The following is a 19,422-nucleotide window of genomic DNA, read 5'->3' as shown; positions in this document are numbered from 1 at the left end:
GCTGCTATAGCAAAAATACCACAGGTAGGTGGCTTTAACAAACAGAAATTTATTTTCTCACAGTTTAGGAGGCTAGAAGTCCGAATTCAGAGTGCTGGCTCTAGGTGAAGACTTTCTCTCTGTGCCATCTCTGGAGGAAGGTCCTTTTCTCTTCAGCTTCTACTTCCTGGTTCCTTGGAGATCTCCATGTATCTTGGCATCTATCTTACCCCATCTCTCCTCTGCTGGCTTGTTTAATCACTTTTATATCTCAGAAGAGATTGACCCAAGATAACAGCTTACACTAACCTACCTCATTAACATAACAAAGACAATCCATTCCCAAGTGAGATTATAACCACAGGCATAAAAAAACCCATTGCCGATTGAGTCGATTTTGACTCATAGCGACCCTATAGGACAGAGTAGAACTGCCCCATAGGGTTTCCAAGGAGCGCTGGTGGATTCAAGCTGCTGACCTTTTGGTTAGCAGCTGTAGCACTTAATCACTATGCCACCAGGGTTTCTTACCACAGGTGTAGAGGTTAGGATTTAAAACACATATTTTTGCGGGGCACAGTTCAACCTGCAACATCATATTTTGTATGATTTCAACTATTTTAGATTTGTTGAGGTGCATTCTGCAGCCCAGAATGTGGTCTATCTTGGTGAATGTTCCATGTGAGCTTGAGAAGAATGTATATTCTGCTGTCGGATGAAATATTCTATAAATGTCAATTAGATTCAGTTGATTGACAATGTTGTTCAGTTCAACCATATACTTACTGATTTTCTGCCAGCGGCATCTATCAGTTACTGATAGAGGTGTGGTGAAAACGCCAACTATAATAGCGGGTTTGCCTATTTCTCCTTGCAGTTCTATCCATTTTTGCCTCACATATTTTGATGTCCTGTTGTTTGGCGGGAGCCCTGGTGGCTCAATGATTAAGTGCTTGGCTGCCAACTGAAAGGTGGCAAGTCTAACCCAGCAGCCTCTCTGTGGGAGAAAGATATGGCTGTCTGCTTCTGTAAAGATTACAGCCTTGAAACCCTATGGGGCAATTCTACTCTGTCCTGTAGGGTTGCTGTGAGTCGGAATCGACTTCACAGAACAGATTGGTTTGGGTTGGTTGTTTGGTGCGTACGTGTTAAGGATTGCTGTGTCTTCTTTGAGACTCGACTCCTTTCGCATTATGTAATGTTCGTCTTTATTCCGATAGTTTCCCTTGTTCTGAAATCTACTTTGTCTGAAATTACTTCAGCTACCCTAGCTGTTTTTTGTGTTTTAATGTTTTGAATGTCAAAGTGCTTGGTGGAAATTTGCATAGCAGGTAAAAGCAGAGACCATTTTTTTTTGTTTGTTTTTTTGGTTTTAATGAAGAGAAGTTTATTTCCTCATAGTCAAAGTAGGCTAAAAGTCCAATTTCAGGGTGTCAGCTCCAGGGGAAGGCTTTTCCTCTCTGTCAGCCTTCTCTTCGGTGTTCCCCCGGACTAGGAGCTTCTCTGCACAGGTACCCCTCTCCAAAGGACGCGCTCTGCTCCTGGCACTGCTTTCTTGATGGTATGAGGCCCCCCTGTCTTATCGCTCACTTCTGTCTTTTATATCTCAAGAGATTGCCTCAGGACACAATCCAGTCTTGTAGATCAGGCCCTGCATTACTAACACAACTGCCACCCATCCTCCCTCATTAACACCATAGAGGCAGGTTTACAATATACAGGAAAATCACACAGTACCAGGAATCATGGCCTAGCCAAATTGATACTCACATTTTTTGGGGGACATAATTTAAACCATGACATTCCACCCTTTGGCCCCCAAAATATCACATCCTTGCAACATGGAAAACATATTCACCCCATCATATCATAGCAAAAGTCTTAACTCCAAGTCCAAAATCTAAAAATTCCTCTTTATCTGTGAAATCTAGAATACAAGTTATCTGCTTCCAAAGGTACAATGGCAGAACAGGCACGAGCTAGACATTTCCATTACAAGTGGGAGAAACTAGACGAAAAGAAGTGATAACAGGCACCAAGCAAGTCGGCAGAACACATTACATTAGCCCTCAAGGCTTTGAAAATAATCCTCTGTTCTCTGAGACAGTTTACACAATGGCCCTGCCCTCCAGACTCTGGGTAGTGGCCACAGTCTCTGGATTCTGAGTGGAGGCCCCTCGGCCCTGGGCTTCAGCTCGGCCTTCCAGGCCCACTGGGACAGCAACTCTGCTCCCTTGGCTTTAGGCGCACCATTCTCCCAGTCCATCTGAGTGACAACTCCACCCTTAGAAACACCAGATGCCATGGCTCCACCCTTTGAAACCCCTGAGGTCACGGCCATACCTTTTGAGGCTGAAGCAGCTCGGCTTCTTGTGTCCCTTGTCTGTTCAGCTTCTGCTTCCTATGGCCTCTTGGCCCTGGGGCCTCACGCCCGCATCTGCCCTGCTGGGGCAAGTGTTCCAAAGCTCTGTAGCTCCACCGGTATAAGTGCCCGGAGGAACCCCACTCCACCAGGAAGCCTCTCGCGCACAGGCATTCACCTCCGTGGGTCAGCTCCAGCGCCGTCTTGCACTGGTATCCTGGTTCTGCTGCTGTTAGTTCTCTGCTGCTGCCGCTTCTCTGCTGCTGTAGGTTCTCTGCTGCTGCTGGTCCTCTGTTGCTGCCACTGCTCTATCCATTCATGGTTTTAAAACCGCTTCCACATTTTAGGTATCTGTTAGAGCAACACCCCAGTCTCTCGGTACCAAATTCTGTCTTAGTGATCTAGTGCTACCATAACAAATACCACAAGTGGATAGTTTTAATGAAGAGAAGTTTATTTCCTCACAATCAAAGTAGGCTAAAAGTCCAGTTTCAGGGTGTCAGCTCCAGGGGAAGGCTTTTCCCCTCTGTCAGCCTTCTCTTCCGTGTTTCCCCGGACTAGGAGCTTCTCGGCGCAGGGACCAAAGGACGCGCTCTGCTCCTGGCACTGCTTTCTTGATGGTATGAGGTTCCCCCAAAAGCAGAGACTTTTGAATCAGGAGAACCTAGGTGCAAGCCAGCCTTGCTGAGATGGGTGACTCTGAGCGAATGAAAATCATCCTGTGCTTCAATTTCCTCATCTACAAAATGGAGCCCTATGTCACTGAGTTGTTGTGAAGATGAACTGCGGTAATGCAATAAAGCACTGAACACATTTCCTGGTGTGTAATGTTTAATTGAGGAGCCCTGGCGGCACGATGGTTAAGCACTTGATGCTAACCAAAAAATTGGCAGTTTGAACCTACCCAGCAGCTCCTAGGGAGAAAGACCTGGCAGTCTGCTTCTGTAAAGATTACAGCCAAGAAAACACTATAGGGCAGTTCTATTCTGTAGGGTCGCTATGAGTCGGAATCGACTCGACGTCATCCAACAACAAAGTTTAATTAGTGTAAGCTTTTGATTATTATCTATTATGGGACTTTAGTCTAGATTTCTAAGTACATTGCTAGTGAGAATGTGAGATGGTTCCGCTGCTTTGGGAAAAAGTTTGATGGTTCCTCAAGACTTTAAATATGGAATTACTATATGACCCTGCAGCTCTACACCTCGGTATATACTCAGAAGAATTGAAAACAGGTACTATTCACAATAGCTAAAAGGTGGAAACAGCCCAAATGCCCATCAAGGGGTGAATGGATGAACAAATTGTGGTCTCTACATACAGTGGAATATTATTCAGCTATACAAAGAAATGAAGTACTGATCCATGCTACAGTGTGGATGAACCTTGAAAACATTATGTTCAGTAAAAGAAGCCAGACACAAAAGGTCACATATTGTATGATTTCATTTACATGAAATGTCCAGAATAGGTAGATCTGTAGGGACAGAGTGCAGATCGGTGGTTGTCAGGGGCTGAGGGTGGGGGTGGGAACGGGGAGAAACTGCTTAATGGATACTGGATTTGACTTTGGAAGGATGGCAATGGTTTTGGAATCGAAGTGCCAATTGTACAACATTGTCAATAAACTAAATGCCACTGAATTGTTTGCTTTAAAATGGATACTTTTATGTTTGTTAATTTCACCTCACTTCTTTTTTTAATGAATAGAGCAAACAAACGAATACAACAATCATTGCATACCCTCTTAATTATATGTACCCCATTCCATGAACTTAGCATTATCGTTGTAGGTTTGTGGAATAGTCGTTGTTTACTGACTGGCGTTTGTGGCTTGTGTTTGGGCCATTTCTGCTTCCTACCCTGTCATTCGGGACAACCAAGAATGCACCTGTGTGGGGTCAGGGAAATAGGAAATGGCCAATTCCCTGGCCAAACATTTGCCCTCTAAGATTCTCCTAGTTCCCTTTGCCTGTCTTGCCTGAATTCCCACCAACAACTCAGGTACCTCTTCCAAGGTGTAGAGTCAGACAGCTGAGCACATATCCCAGCTCCACTGCTCACTAGCTGCGTGGCCTTGGGCAAGTCATGTAACCTCTCTGGCCCTCAGCTTGCTCACTTTAAAATGAGGATTATGGTGATGATCCGGCGAGGTGACGCAGGTGAGGCAGCACCCAAGGAGGACGAGTAAATGTTAGCAGCCACGTCACGATTATTAATTTCCTTCCTCTCTGTTTCAGTCTGCTGACATCGACAACCACCACGCGCTCATTGAATATAATGAGGCCGAGGGCACTTTTATTCTCCAGGACTTCAATTCTCACAACGGCACCTTCGTCAATGACTGTCACATTCAGAATGTGGCTGTGAAGCTGTTACCCGGAGACATCCTGAGGTTTGGGTCTACAGGGCTGACCTACGAACTGGTCATCGAAAACCCACGCCTGGTGAGTCCCGGCCGCTGTGGGGTAGTGGGGCAGGACGTGCTATGCCGCGTCGCCTTCCCTGCAGCCTGGTGCTCAGATACAGCGCAAGGGCATCTTAGAATCTGGAGCTCGTCCAGACCACCATCACTCTGTCAGTTCACACTGCACATTGCTGCGGGTCTTGGGGAGCTCAGGTTGGAGGAGATAGTCTTAATTCCTTCTTCTGGGCATTTCTTGGAATTCCACACAAGCGTGGCATAGTAGCCATCACTTAAAAAAAAAAAAAAAACCCGTTCAACCTCATGTATTACAGAGTAGAACTGTGCCCCGTAGGGTTTGAGTAATGAAAATGGTTAAACACTGGACTACTAGCTGAAAGGTTGGTGGTTCGAATCCACCCAGAGGCTCCTTGGAGGATAGGCCAGGCATTTTGCTTCCAAAAGGTCACTGTCTTGAAAACCCTGTGAAGCACAGTTCTACTCACACACATGGAGTCGCCATGAGTCAGAATCCACTCAGTGGCAACTAACAACAACAATCTTTATGGAAGCAGATTGCCAGGCCTTTCTTCCGTGGCACCACTGAGTGGGTTCAAACCGCCAACCTTTAGGTTAGTAGTAGAGTACAAATAATTTGGGCCACCCAGAAGAGCTAACATTTTCCTGAAAAATGCACAGCTTTGTGAGCATAGTTGAGAAGCAGGCGTGTGCTTTTGAAAATTCAGAGATGGTTGCTTTGCTTTTAGGGAGATCAGCACTCCTCCACGTCCTAACTCTGTGACCTTGGCCAGCGTTCTTTGTATCTCAACCTTGTCAGTCCTTGGCACATGGCAGTATGAAAGAATATCTGTAAAGCAAGAAACTCAGTGCCCGGCCCCAAGTAGACCCCAAGTAATACATGGTAGCTGTTATTATACCCCAGATCAGGAATGTTCCTGGGGTCATGGCCTAAATCACGGCCCCAACTTAAGTGTAATATAACACAAGAATTGCCAATGAAAGCTTACTCACAAGGAACATGAGGTTCCCCAGGGAGGCAGTATAGGAGAGTGGTTAGTGACATAGGCTTTGGGTCAGAATCCCAATTCTACCACTTACTCTGTGTTTTCTTGAGGAAGCCATTTGGCCCCCTTTGAACCTTAGTTTCCTCATTTATGAAATAGGGGTGATAACAGCAGCAATCTCATAGGCTTATTCTGAGGGTTGAATGAGATGATTATAATTATAAAATTCTTAGCACAGTGCCTAGTTCATGGTGAGCACACAAATAATGTCTGCAGTGTGTGTTCACTCAGACAGGGTGCTTCTCTCCCTCCCCACCACCAAGAAAGCTGCAGAGACTGAATCTCAGTAGCCTAAATTATTTTCTGGGACAAGGCTGGGTATAAGTAAATAAAATTTAGAGCCACTAGCCAGAATCCTGGGGTGTTTGGTTCCTCGGCAGCCCTCCGTCCGCACACTGAGAGGAGCAGCAGCATCCTGCAGGCTGTGGGGACAGTGATGCCACATTTGATGTTCACATTTGGTTTTGAAAATCTGGGACAGGTTTTTTCTGCTGCTGCTGCCTTGTCCTCCTCGGACCACCATTAAAGCATGTTTGTGTGTGGAATGTGCAGAGGTCAGCTGGCAGCAATGAGGAGGGGTTCCTAACCGAGAAGGGGTCAATCTGACCAGAGGTTCTCAAGATGGGTTCTAAGGAACCCCCACCCACCACCACTGCATCAGAACCACTTGGGGAGCAGACCAGCCTGACCCTCACCCCAAGCCCAAGGACTCACACTTAGATTTACCAATAAAATACAGGACATTGGTTAAATTTGAATTTTAGATAAACAACAAATCATTTTTTAGTGTAAGTATGCCCCAAGTAAGGAGGTCTGGTGGTACAGCGGTTAAGCGCCCGGTTGCTAACCGAAAAGTTGGTGGTTTGAACCCACCAAGTGGCTCCATGGAAGAAAGACGTGGAAGTCTGCTTCTGTAAAGATCACAGCCTTGGAAGTCCTGTGGGGGCAGTTCTACTCTGTCATATCGGGTTGCTATGAGTCAGAATCGACTCAACAACATATGACAACAACAACATGCACCAAATATTGCATGGGAGATACTTATACTAAAAAATGCTTACATATTTATTTGAAATTCAAATTTACCAGGGCATCTTATATATACTATTTTTGCTAAACCTTGTTGTGATGGTCAAGGTTGTGTGTCATCTTGGTTGGGCCATGTTTCTCAGGGGGTTTGCAGTTATGATGTAGTTTGGCAGTCATATAATGATGTAATCACCTCCATGATAAGACCTGATGTAATGTGATCACCTCCACAGTGGGATCTGCTATGAGTAGCCTATCAGTTGAAAGGGAGTTTCCTTGAGGGTGTGGCCTGCATTCAGTATAGGTGGACTTTCTGGCAAAGCTTGCTGGCTTTTGCTCACTCTGGATCCTGCAGCTGGCTCCTGTTCATCGGGCCTCCAGTTCTTGGGACTTGACCAGCAGCTTGCCTGTCAGTCTTGGGATTTGTCAGCCTCTGTGGTCTGGATCTTGGGTTTGCCAGCCCCGGCAGCTACCTGAGTCAGGAGAAGCCTCCAGCCTGACCCACAGACTTGAGACTTTCCAGCCTCTACAACCTCGTGAGCCATCTCCTTAATTGATATCTCTTTCTCTCTCCCTTTCTATATATATTTGCTGTTGTTGTTGTTAGGCACTGTCGAGTTGGTTCTGACTCATAGCTACCATATGTACAACAGAACGAAACAGTGCCCGGTCCTGCACCATCCTCACAATCATTACAATCATTGTTATGCTTGAGTCCATTGTTGCAGCCACTGTGTCAATCCATCTTGTTGAGGGTCTTCCTCTTTTTCGCTGACCCTCTACTTTACCCAGCATGATGTCCTTCTCCAGGGACTGGTCCCTACTGATAACATGTCCAAAGTATGTGAGATGTAGTCTGGCCATCCTTGCTTCCAGTGAGCATTCTGATTGTACTTCTTCCAAGACAGATTTGTTCATTCTTTTGGCAGTCCATAGTATATTCTGTATTGTTCACCAACACCACAATTCAAAGTCATCAATTCTTCTTCTGTCGTCCTTATTCATTGTTCAGCTTTCACATGCGTATGAGGTGATTGAAAACACTATGGCTTGGGTCAGGAGCACCTTCGTCCTCAAAGGGACATCATTTTTTTTTTTTTTAACAGTTTAAAGAGATCTTTTGCAGCAGATTTGCCGAATGCAATGCGTCTTTTGATTTCTTGACTGCCGCTTCCATGGGTGTTGATTGTGGATCCAAGTAAAATGAAGTCCTTGACAACTTCAGTCTTTTCTCTGTTTATCACGATGTTGCTTATTGGTCCAGTTGTGAGGATTTTTGCTTTCTTTATGTTGAGGTGTAGTCCATACTGAAGGCTGTGGTCTTTGATCTTCATCAGTAAGTGCTTCAAGTCCTGTTCACTTTCAGAAAGCAAGGCTGTATCATCTGCATATTGCAGGGTGCTAATGAGTCTTCCTCCAATCCTGATGCCTCATTCTTCTTCATATAGCCCAGCTTCTTGGATTATTTGCTCAGCATACAGATTGAATAAGTATGGTAAAAGGATACAACCTTGACACACACCTTTCTAGACTTTAAACCTCTATATATAAAAAGAGGTTTAAAATATATATATATATACATATATATATACACATATACATACACACACACGCTTCACTGGTTTTGCTTCTCTAGAGAACCCAGCCTAAGACATTTGGTACCAAGATGGGTCCTTCGAAAATGAAGGATCAAGGATCAGTTATTGCACCCGGCCCCTCTCACAGCTAAAAAGGAGGCTGTGATGGTTAAGGTTGTGTGTCAGCTTGGCTGGGCCATGATTCTCAGTGGTTTGGCGGTGATGACATAGTTTACAGTTGTCGTATAATGGTGTAATCACTTCCATGATGAGATCGGATATAATGTGATCACCTCCATTATGGGTTCTACTGTGAGTAGCCGATCAGTTGAAAGGGAGTTTCCCTGAGGGTGTGGCCTGCATCTAATATAGGTGAAATTTCTGGCAAAGCTTGCTGGCTTTTGCTCACTGTGGATCCTGCAGCTGGCTCTTGTTCATCTGACCTCCAGTTCTTGGGGCTTGAGCTAGCAGTTTGCCTGCTGATCTTGGGTTTGCCAGCCCCTGCAGCTACCTGAGTCAGGAGAAACCTCCAGCCTGACCCACACACTTGGGACTTTCTAGCCTGTACAAACGCGTGAGCCATTTCCTTGATGTAAATCTCTCTCCCTCTCTCTCTCTCTCTGTGTGTGTGTGTATGCGTATACATACATATGTATACGTATGTCATGGATTGAATTGTGTCCCCCAGAAATATGTGTATCAATTTGACTGGGCCATGATTCCCAGTATTATGTGATTGTCCACCATTTTGTCATCTGATATGATTTTCCTATGTGTTATAAATCCTATCACTATGATGGTAATGAGATGGATTAGTGGCAGTTATATTGATGAGATCTACTAGATTGTGTCTTAAGCCAATCTCTTTTGAGATATAAAGAGAGAAGTGAACAGAGAGACATGGGGACCTAATACCACCAAGAAAGCAGTGCCAGGAGCAGAGCGCATCCTTTGGTTCCTGCGCAAAGAAGCTCCTAGTCCAGGGGAAGATTGATGACAAGGACCTTCCTCCAGAGCCTACAGAGAAAGCCTTCCCCTGGAGCTGATGCCCTGAATTTGGATTTCTAGCCTACTAGACTGTGAGAGAATAAACTTCTGTTTGTTAAAGCCATCCACTTGTGGTATTTCTGTTACAGCAGCACTAGATGACTCAGACAACACATATATATATATACACACACACAAATATATATATATATGTATATATATAGACACTTCATTGGTTTTGCTTCTCTAGAGAACCCAGCCTAAGACACCTGCTAACCCTACTCATGCATCCTGGGACTGGGGCCTGGGAGTCTGCATTCTAACAAGTACCCTGGTAATTCTGATGTACCACACCAGTCGGGAAACTTGGATTTAGAATCATTTGTGTGTAGCACTTAGAGATTTGGGTAATAAGGTGGGATCACAGAAAATGGAATTTCAAACCCCAAGCCTGAAAACTCAAAAGTATGTGAAGTATGGGTCAATGTTTCCCAAACATGTCTGACTACAAGAATGTTTTGGGAATGTTCAGTAAAAACATGGGTTTCCAGTCCTCTTCCCCAGGAAATTCTGATTTTTGTGGCTTTTGAAGGGTGGCAGGGAGTACTTCATTTTTTCTCCTTTTTTTTCATACACATATATTTATTACAGTGTTATTTGTAGTGGAACAAAATTGGAAACCTAAGAGCCCATCAGAAGGGGCACGGTTGAGTTAAATAAAAGGGGTTCCTTCATATATGGAATACTATGCTGATTTTTAAAAAAACAGCTTCATTGAGGTATAATCAAAATACAATAAACTGCACGTGTTTAAAGCATATAATTTGATAAGTTTTGACCTAGAAACACACATGTAAAATCATTAACATAATCAAGTTAGTGAATACATCCATCACCTCCAAAAGTATCCTCAGGGAGACTGCATTTTTTTGTTTGTTTTGCTTTCAACAGATTTATTGGAATGTAATTAACATACCATAAAATTCACCCATTTGCAGTGCACAATTCAATAGATTTTAGTACATGTAGACAGTGGTGTCACAGTACAGTAACTCATGATGCCACCCTCCCCCCATGGACCTCCTTCCATACCAGCTCACGCATAATCCTTAGTAATGTTTTTTGTACTAATGTTACTTGTAAATCATAATTCCCATATATCACTCCTTTTCTTTTAATTACTACTTCATTCTCAAAAGTTATTGATATAGGTTCACAAATACTAATTACCAGAATATTGTAGCTAAAACCCCAGAAAACTGGACAAAATCAGGGACTATAAAAACACCAGCAGTAACAAAAGCAGTAGTGTGTGCTTGGAGCATGTGCAGACGAAACCACATGATTCGAAGCATCACTGTAGTTGGGTAATAATGACAGCTCTGACTGGAGCACATTAGAGGTTCAAAAAGTAAATTAGCATAGAGTTCTAGCCTTGTAGGTATATAGATACTTGTAAACTGGGCTTACGATAAATGTTTTTGTTGTTATAACTAACTACAGGGACATTTTTATAAAAAATAATAAATTTCTGCTGCAACATTGCACGAAGATTTTATAGGCAGTCATTTTGGTGTCACCTCCTCTGACAGTGTCACCTGGTGCAGTCCACACCCCCCACAACTCCTAGTGATGCCACCGCATTCAAAGAGTTGTGCAACCATTGTCTAAATCCACTTTCAGAACATTTCCGTCACCCCAAGAAGAAACCTGGGGAGCACTGCATTTGAAGATGTGATTCTTATAATTAAACAAGTGTGGGAAACGGTGAAGCATAGCTTTCGAAGACCTTTAACTCCTGACCAGAGGAGGAAGAAGAGGATGCTTTGTAGAAAGAGAAACCAGGGCTCCAAAATTGGAATTAGTAATCCCTGGGTGATGCAAGGAGCCCCTGGGCGGTACAAATTGTTAAGCACAAGACTACTAACCAAAGGGTTGATGGTTGGAACCCACCCAGAGGCACCTGGGAAGAAAGGCCTGGTGATCTCCTTCCGAGAGGTCACAGTCATGAAAACCCTGTGGAGTGCAGTTCTACTCTGCAACATATGGGGTTGCCATGACTTGGAATCGACTCAATGACAACAGGTTTTTTTTTTTTTTGGAGGGGTTTTTGCAAACAGTTAATGCACTCGGCTGCTAACCGAAAGGTTGGATGTTCAAGTCCACCTAGAGGCATCCTGGAAGAAAGGCCTGGCTAGCTACTTCTGAAAAACTTAGCCATTGAAAACCCTATGGAGCAGTTCTGCTCTGGTATACAGGGGTCACCATGAGTTAGAATAAACTCGACAACAACTGGGTGTGTGTGGACACTGTGCTAAGCAATTTACCTACTTTCCTTTAGTTAATGCTCACAACAACCTGTGACATAGATTCTCTTATGATCCCCATTTTACAGACAAGGAATCTAAAACTCAGAGAGGTTAAGTAATTTTCCCAGGGTCACACAGCTAGTCAGTGCAAATTAAACTCTAGCACCACTTGCAGATAGGAGAGGGGAGAAAACCATTTAGTCTGATGCTTATTGTTGTTGCTAGGTGCCGTCGAGTTGGTTCTGACTCATAGCGACCCTGTGTACAACAGAGCAAAACACTGCTCGGTCCTGCGCCATCCCTCACAACCATTGCTATGTTTCAGCTCGTTGTTGCAGCTGCTGTATCAATCCATCTAATTGAGGGTCTTCTTCTTTTTCATTGACCCTCTGCTTTACCAAGCATGTTGTTCTTCAGAGACTTATACCTCCTGATAACATGTCCAAAGTATGGGGGACAAAGTCTCGCCATTGTTGCTTCTAAGGAGCACTCTGGCTGTGTTTCTTCCAAGACAGAGTTGTTCGTTCTTTTGGCAGACTGTGGTATGTTCAGTATCTTTCCTGCCCCATAATTCAAAGGCATCAATTCTTCAGTCTTCCTTATTCATTGTCCAGCTTTCACATGCATATGAGGCGATTGAAAATACCATGGCTTGGGTCAGGTGCACTTAATCCTTAAAGTGACATATTTGCTTTTTAACACTTTAAAGAGGTCTTTTGCAGCACATTTGCCCAATGCAATACGTCGTTTGGTTTCTTGACTGCTGCTTCCGTTGTGGATCCAAGTAAAATGAAATCCAACTTCAATCTTTTCTCCGTTTATCATGCTTATTGGTCCAGTTGTGAGGATTTTTGTTTTCTTTATGTTGAGGTGTAATCCATACTGAAGGCTGTGGTCTTTGATCTTCATCAGTAAGTGCTTCAAGTCCTCTTCACTTTCAGCAAGCAAGGTGTGTCATCTGCATATCGCAGGTTGTTAATGAGTCGTCCTCCAATCCTGATGCCTCATTCTTCTTCATATAGTCCACCTTCTCAGATTATTTGCTCAGCATACAGATTGAATCAGTATGATGAAAGGATGCAACACTGATGCACACCTCTCCTGATTTGAAGCCACGCAGTATCCCCTTTTTCTGTTTGAATGACTGCCTTGGGTCTATGTATAGGTTCCTCATGAGCACAGCAAAGTGTTCTGGAATTCCCATTCTTTGAAATGTTACCCATAATTTGTTATGATCCACACAGTCAAATGCCTTTGCATAGTCAATAAAACACAGGTAAACATCGTTCTGGTATTCTCCGCTTTCAGCCATGATTCACCTGACACCAGCAATGATAGCCCTTGTTCCACATCCTCTTCTGAATCTGGCTTGAATTTCTGGCAGTTCACTGTTGATGGACTGCTGCAGTCATTTTGGAATTATCAGCAAAATTTTACTTGTGTGTGATAGTAATGATATTGCTCAATAATTTCCACATTCTGTTGGATCATCTTTCTTTGGAATGGGCACAAATATGGATCTCTTCCAGTCGGTTGGCCAGGTCGCTGTCTTCCAAACTTCTTGGCATAGAGGAGTGGGCACTTCCAGCATTGCATCTGTTTGTTGGAACATCTCGATTGTTATTCTGTCAATTCCTGGAGCCTTGTTTTTTGCCGATACCTTCAGTGCAGCTTGGACTTCTTCCACCAGTACCATTGGTTCTTGATCATATGCTGCCTCCTGAAATGGCTGAATGTCAACCAATTCTTTCTGGTACAGTGACACTGTATTCCTTCCATCTTCTTTTCATGCTTTCTCCATCATTCATTTTTTTTGCCCATAGAAAACGTCAATATTGCAACTCGAGGCTTGAATTTTTTCTTCAGTTCTTCCAGCCTGAGAAATGCTGAGTGTGTTTTTCCCTTTTGGTTTTCTAACTCCAGGTCTTTGCATATTTCATTATAATATTTTACTTTGTCTTTGCGAGCTGCCCTTTGGAATCTTCTGTTCAGCTCTTTGACTTCATATTTCTTCCGTTTGCTTTAGGTAATCTACGTTCAAGGGCAAGTTTCAGAGTCTCTTCTTACATCCATTTCGGTCTTTTTTTTACTTTTCTGCCTTCCTAATGACCTTTCGCTTTCTTCATATATGATGTCCCTGATGTCATCCCACAACTCATCTGGTCTTTGGTCATTAGTGGTCACTATCAAATCTATTCTTGAGATGGTCTCTAAATTCAGATGGGATATACTCAGGGTCGTACTTTGGCTCTCATGGACTTGTTTTAATTTTCTTCAGCTTCAACTTGAGCTTGCATATGAGCAATTAATTGATGGCCTGTTTCACAGTTGGTTCCTGGCCTTGTTCTGAATGATGTTATTGAGCTTCTCCATCATCTCTTTCCATAGATGTAGTCGATTTGATTCCTGTGTATTCCATCTAGCAAGGTCCACGTGTATAGTCGCCGTTTAAGTTGTTGAAAAAGGTATTTGCAATGAAGAAGTCATTGGTCTTACAGAACTGTATCTTGTGATCTCTGGCATCGTTTCTGTCCCCAAGGCCTTATTTTCCAACTACCAATCCTTCTTCTTTGTTTCCAACTTTCGCATTCCAATCACCAGTAACTATCAATGCATCCTGATTGCATATTCGATCAATTTCAGACTGCAGATGTTGGTAAAAATCTTCAATGTCTTCATCTTTGGCCTTAGTGGGTGGTACCTTTTTTTGACTAATAGTCATATTAACTGGTCTTCTTTGTAGGCGTATGGATATTATCCTCTTACTGACAGCACTGTACTTCAGGATAGATCTTGAAATATTCTTTTTGACAATGAACATGACACCATCCCTCTTTAAGTTGTCATTCCTAGCATCATAAAACATATGATTGTCTGATTCAGAATGGCCAATACCAGTCCATTTCAGCACACTAATGCCTAGGGTATCAACGTTTATGTGTTCCATTTCAGTTTTGATTATTTCCAATTTTCCTAGATTCATACTTGGTACATTCCACATTCTGATTATTAACGGATGTTTGCAGCTGTTTCTTCTCATTATGAGTCATGCCACATCAGCAAATGAAGGTCCCAAAAACTTGATTCCATCCACGTCATTAAGGTCAACTCTACTTTGAGGAGGCAGCCCTTCCCCAGTTGTCTTTTGAGTGCCTTCCAACCTGAGGGGCTCATCTTCTGGCACTGTATCAGACAGTGTTCCACTGCTGTTCTTAAAGGTTTCACTTGCTAATTCTTTTCAGAAGTAGACTGCGAGGTCCTTCTTCCTAGTTGATTGTGATCATAACTGTTCTTTTCCTAACAAAGAGTCCTCAAATGATAACATTTCTTTCCGGCCTTGTGATGACCAGAATCGATGGAGTGGACTATGGCAGCCATTTTATTTGGGAGTGTTGGGGAGAGAAGTTAGGGAACTACATGGGGTTACTATAGTATTAATTATTAATTAACTAATTAATACCACTGTTATAAAAAAAATTGCCGTTGTAACCTGAAGAGGGTAAGTCCTGGGTAGAAGTTACCTTGAGTGTGACCTCTGGATGGTCCAGGAGCTGGGCTTGGAAGCGTGCCATTCGGCCTGCTAGGAGCCAGAGCCCACCTTTCTGCTCCGGTATGGTGAGAACTGCATGAGGCACAAACACAGTCACAGGCTGACCTAAGGTCAATTTTTCAGCTTCAGCTAAAAGGCGGCAAGTTGCTGCTACCACCCTAAGACAGGCTGACCATCCCTGAGGGACTGGATCTAGAAGTTTAGAAAAATACGCTTACTGGTCTTTTCTAAGGACCCAGTTGTTGAGTTAAGATCCCTGCTGTGACTCCCCCCGTCTCATGTCATCCAGTTTGAAGGCCTTTCTGAGGTCCAGGAGTCCGAGTGCCAGGGCAGAGGCTAGCTTTTCCTTGATTTTCAAGAAAGCTTATTGACGTTCATCCGTCCGTTCAAAAGGGTCAGAGTCCTTTCCTCGAGTGGCTTCATAGAGAAGCTTTGTTACTAACCTAAAGTTCAGGATCCAAATCCTGCAAAAATCTGCCCTTCCTAGAAAGCCTTGAAGTTACCTCCAGGGGGGCAGAGTGGCGATCTGGAGGATCATTTGTTTGCACTCTGCCAGCAGGGCCCACTGACCTTGAGAAATCTGGAAACCTAGGTAAGCTACCTTTTGTTGTGAGATCTGAGCTTTGGTAGTGAATACTTGATAACCAGCCTGGGCTAGAAAGTTCAAAGTTAGAACTGTGTTTTTATCTGAGTCCTCTTTGGTAAGACAAGGAAGTCATCTACGTATTGAATAAGGAGCCCCTGAACCATCTGCAGACCCTGGAGATCTCTTGCTAGAGTTTTCCAAACAGAGTGGGACTATTTTTGAACCCCTGAGGGAAAGAATAGTCCATCAATATTATAGTTTTTTTCCCCAAATAGGGTTCCTCCCATTCAAAGGCAAATATTTCCTGAGATTCAGGGGCTAAAGGAATGCAGAAGAAGGCATCCTTCAGGTCTAGGACAGTAAACCAGGCTTAGTCTGGAGACAGGGAGGCTTAGGAGAGTATAAGGATTTGTAACCATAGGGTGCAGATCTTTAGTTACCTCACTGACTGCGCGTAAGTCCTGCACAAACTGATATTTTTTTGTTTTTGGCTTTTTTACCTGGAGCACTGGAGTGTTGAAAGTGGATTTACACGGGTGGATGAGTCCTGCTTGTAGAAGTCTTTCCTATTACCCCAGTTACTTGCACAGTTTGGGGAGAAAGTGATCCTTTCAGGTTATTCAAAATAGAATAGGTTGCTCCTGTATCAACAAGAAAATCTGCAAGATTATTTCCCATCTTTAATGTAACCAGGGGCTCCGTGGATAAAGCTTGGAGGTGGGCGGATGCCCCCACTCCTCATCAGTCTGAATCTTCAGGCTGGGGCACATTGAAGCATCTCAGGAGCAGCTGGGCTTTGGCTGGGTTTCCAGTTCAGACATTCCTTTTCCCAGTGCCCCTTCTGTTTACAGTAAGTACCCTGATTTTGACCTAGAAGAGGAAGGCTGTTTGACATTGCCCAGGGCAGTTGTCCTTTCAGAAGGTTATGTTGGCCTGGTTCGAAAGGCCGCCAAGCTAGAGTGGCCTCGAGGAAACCTGCTTGCTGTTTGAATTTCTGGGTTTCTTTCTTTTCCTGGTCCTGGTCTCTGTTGGTATATACTTTAAAGGCTGTTTCAACTAATTGTGTGTGCTAGGCTCGTACCTAGACTCCCGTCGGCTTTTTGGAACTTCTTTCTAATGTCCGGTGCACTTTGTCCATTAAACACCATGGTTATCATTTTTGTGTTCTCTGGGTTTTCTGGGCGTACATCTGTATATTTTTGGAATGTGGCAAAAATTCAAGGAAGGTAGATGGATCCTCAGTCGGTCCTTGACGGACCTCGTAGACCTTATTTAAATTTTTGTTTGTTTGTTTTGGAGCACCCCCTTTCAACCCTGCAGTAAGACAAGTCTGAAAATGGTTGAGCCTGCCATTTCCCAGAGGATCATTAGGGTCCCAGCAGGCTCAGAAGAAGGTATTGCTAAATCAGGAGCTTGTTGAATAGGGTTGTTGGGCTGATGGACGTGCTCTGCTTCTTCCCTGGCTTTTCCTAAGACTAATCTCCACTCCTCTGGGCTCAAAAGAATATCCAAGAGTGCCTGACAATCAGCCCAGATAGGCCGACGGGTAGCAAAGATGGAAGTAAAAAGACCTGCCATACGTATTGGCTCCTCTCGATAGTGAGTGAGATTGTTTTTCCAGTTGAACAAATCAGATGTAGAGAATGTAGTGTGTACCCAGACTGTCATGGATTGAATTGTGTCCCCTAAAAATATCTGTCAACTTGGCTAGCTCATGATTCTCAGTACTGTATGCTTGTGTAATCTGATATGATTTCCTTATGTGTTGTAAACTTTATCACTGTGATGAGATTATACTGATGACGTCTACAAGATTGGATAGTGTTCTTAAACCAATCTCTTTTGAGATATAAAAGAGAAAAGCAAGCAGAGACACATGGGAACCTCATACCACGAAGAAAGCAGTGCCGGGAGCAGAGCGTGTCCTTTGGATCTGAGGTTCCTGAGCTGAGATGCTCCCGGACCAAGGGAAGACTGATGCATCACAAGGACCTTTCTCCAGTGCCAACAGAGAGAGAAGGCCTTCCCCTAGAGCTGATGCCTTGAATTTGGACTCGTAGCCTATTAGACTATGACAGAATAAACTTTTCTTTGTTAAAGCCATCCACTTGTGGTATTTCTGTTGGAGCATCACTAGATGACTAAGACACAGACTAATCCCAGAGTTCCGTTTTCCTCCTGCCTGGTAGGAACTTGTCTTAGTGGATAACTCCCAGTTGCCTGTTGCCCTATTTCGAGCAGGGAAGTCCTCCGTCCAAAAGTCGCACCACTTCACCTGTGCGGTGGGGAAACCATTTCTGAAGTTGGCTCAGTCCGTCCAGACGGTTCCAGCAGATAAAAGGGTAGGGCTGACGGCAGAGGAAGAGGGGAAAATCATCTTCTCCTGGGGAATCAGAGACCTTTTGTCTCTTTACCTCAGTTCGAACTATAATTTTACATTGCTTTTGAATGTTTTTGTTGTTATACAAGGACATAAAGTCATCAACATACATTTTCTCATCTCATTTGCTTTCCCGAGCGCAAAGCAAACCTGACTGGAGAATAGTATTACAGTTTAGGGAACCATTTTGAGGCTAACGTTCCCCAGCAACCGCTTGACATTGTGGACACACAACATTGCAGAAAAACTTCATCCTATCTTTTCTTCCATAGGATCATAACTAAAAAAAAAAAAAAAAAAAAAAAAAAAACCAATTAGTTAGAATGCATCCGAGGGGGCTGCACCTTGGTATATCTTGTGCATTCCCCATACCTGAGCCTAGGCCAAAACCAGTAACCAGAAAAACCGAGAGTACTAGAACCACAACAACCAAGGTGACCGGAGCAGTATAACCCTCAACCACCCAGATTCTGATAGAAACAGCAGTTCTCCTGGGTTCATCTCTGGCTCCTAAGTCACTCACCCCCTCAGAAGCCCTTAGGTACTTGTGACACCATTCGCACAGTACTCACCAGATCAGGATCCTTACCCTGAGTCTGTTACTCAGTCTCGAAAAAGTGGGTTGCCATGAGTCCGGGCGCAGCTCTGGCCGTGAAGGTTGGTTCTGCCGTCACCTCCCAAAGAAATTAGCCAATGTGTGCTGAGGGGAGGTGGTCATGCCTAGTAGCCAGAGGTGCTCCCAGGAGCCGGGCAGCCTAAGTTAGAAGCAGAATAAAGATTTCCATCTGGGTCACCAGAATTGGTAACCCAAAGAGGGTGGGTCCTGCCTGGTGCGACCCCTCAAGTCAATTGAAAGATACCAGGCCTTTGAGAAAGAGAAAGTAGACTTTACTGTAAACTGATCAAGCAAGGAGCTCGGAGACTAAGTCTCAAATCAAGCTCTCCGAGGTTGGGGATTCTAGGGCAGTTATAGGGTTTGGGAGAGGGAACTTATGCATAATTCATGAAGTTTCTGGAACTAGGCAGGAATTTCAGGAACTAATTAACATATACGGGTGTTTAGTGGGGGGTGCAATATGGCAGCTGAGGGCATGTATTTTTTGGGGGGTATGACACATGAAGTTTATCTAAGGACAGCTTTGCGGCTTGTTGCTCGTGTTGGAATGGGGTGGTG

At 43.9% G+C, this 19,422-nt stretch overlaps 1 protein-coding gene across 1 annotated transcript in view; it reads left to right on the top strand.

Annotated features, from left to right (window-relative positions):
• The window catches only part of FHAD1 (forkhead associated phosphopeptide binding domain 1), a 201,272-nt gene that overhangs the window by 34,791 nt on the left and 147,059 nt on the right, over positions 1-19,422 (top strand). The window contains exon 3 of the mRNA XM_023732166.1: positions 4,582-4,788. Within this exon, the coding sequence (XP_023587934.1) occupies positions 4,582-4,788 (207 nt within the window). The remainder of the gene's footprint in view (positions 1-4,581; positions 4,789-19,422) is intronic.

This window comes from Trichechus manatus, unplaced genomic scaffold (assembly GCF_000243295.1).
Source record: "Trichechus manatus latirostris isolate Lorelei unplaced genomic scaffold, TriManLat1.0 scaffold00048, whole genome shotgun sequence".
Lineage (NCBI taxonomy): Eukaryota > Metazoa > Chordata > Mammalia > Sirenia > Trichechidae > Trichechus > Trichechus manatus.
The sequence above is the reverse complement of the archived record's forward strand: the minus strand, read 5'-3'. Positions and strand labels throughout refer to the sequence as shown.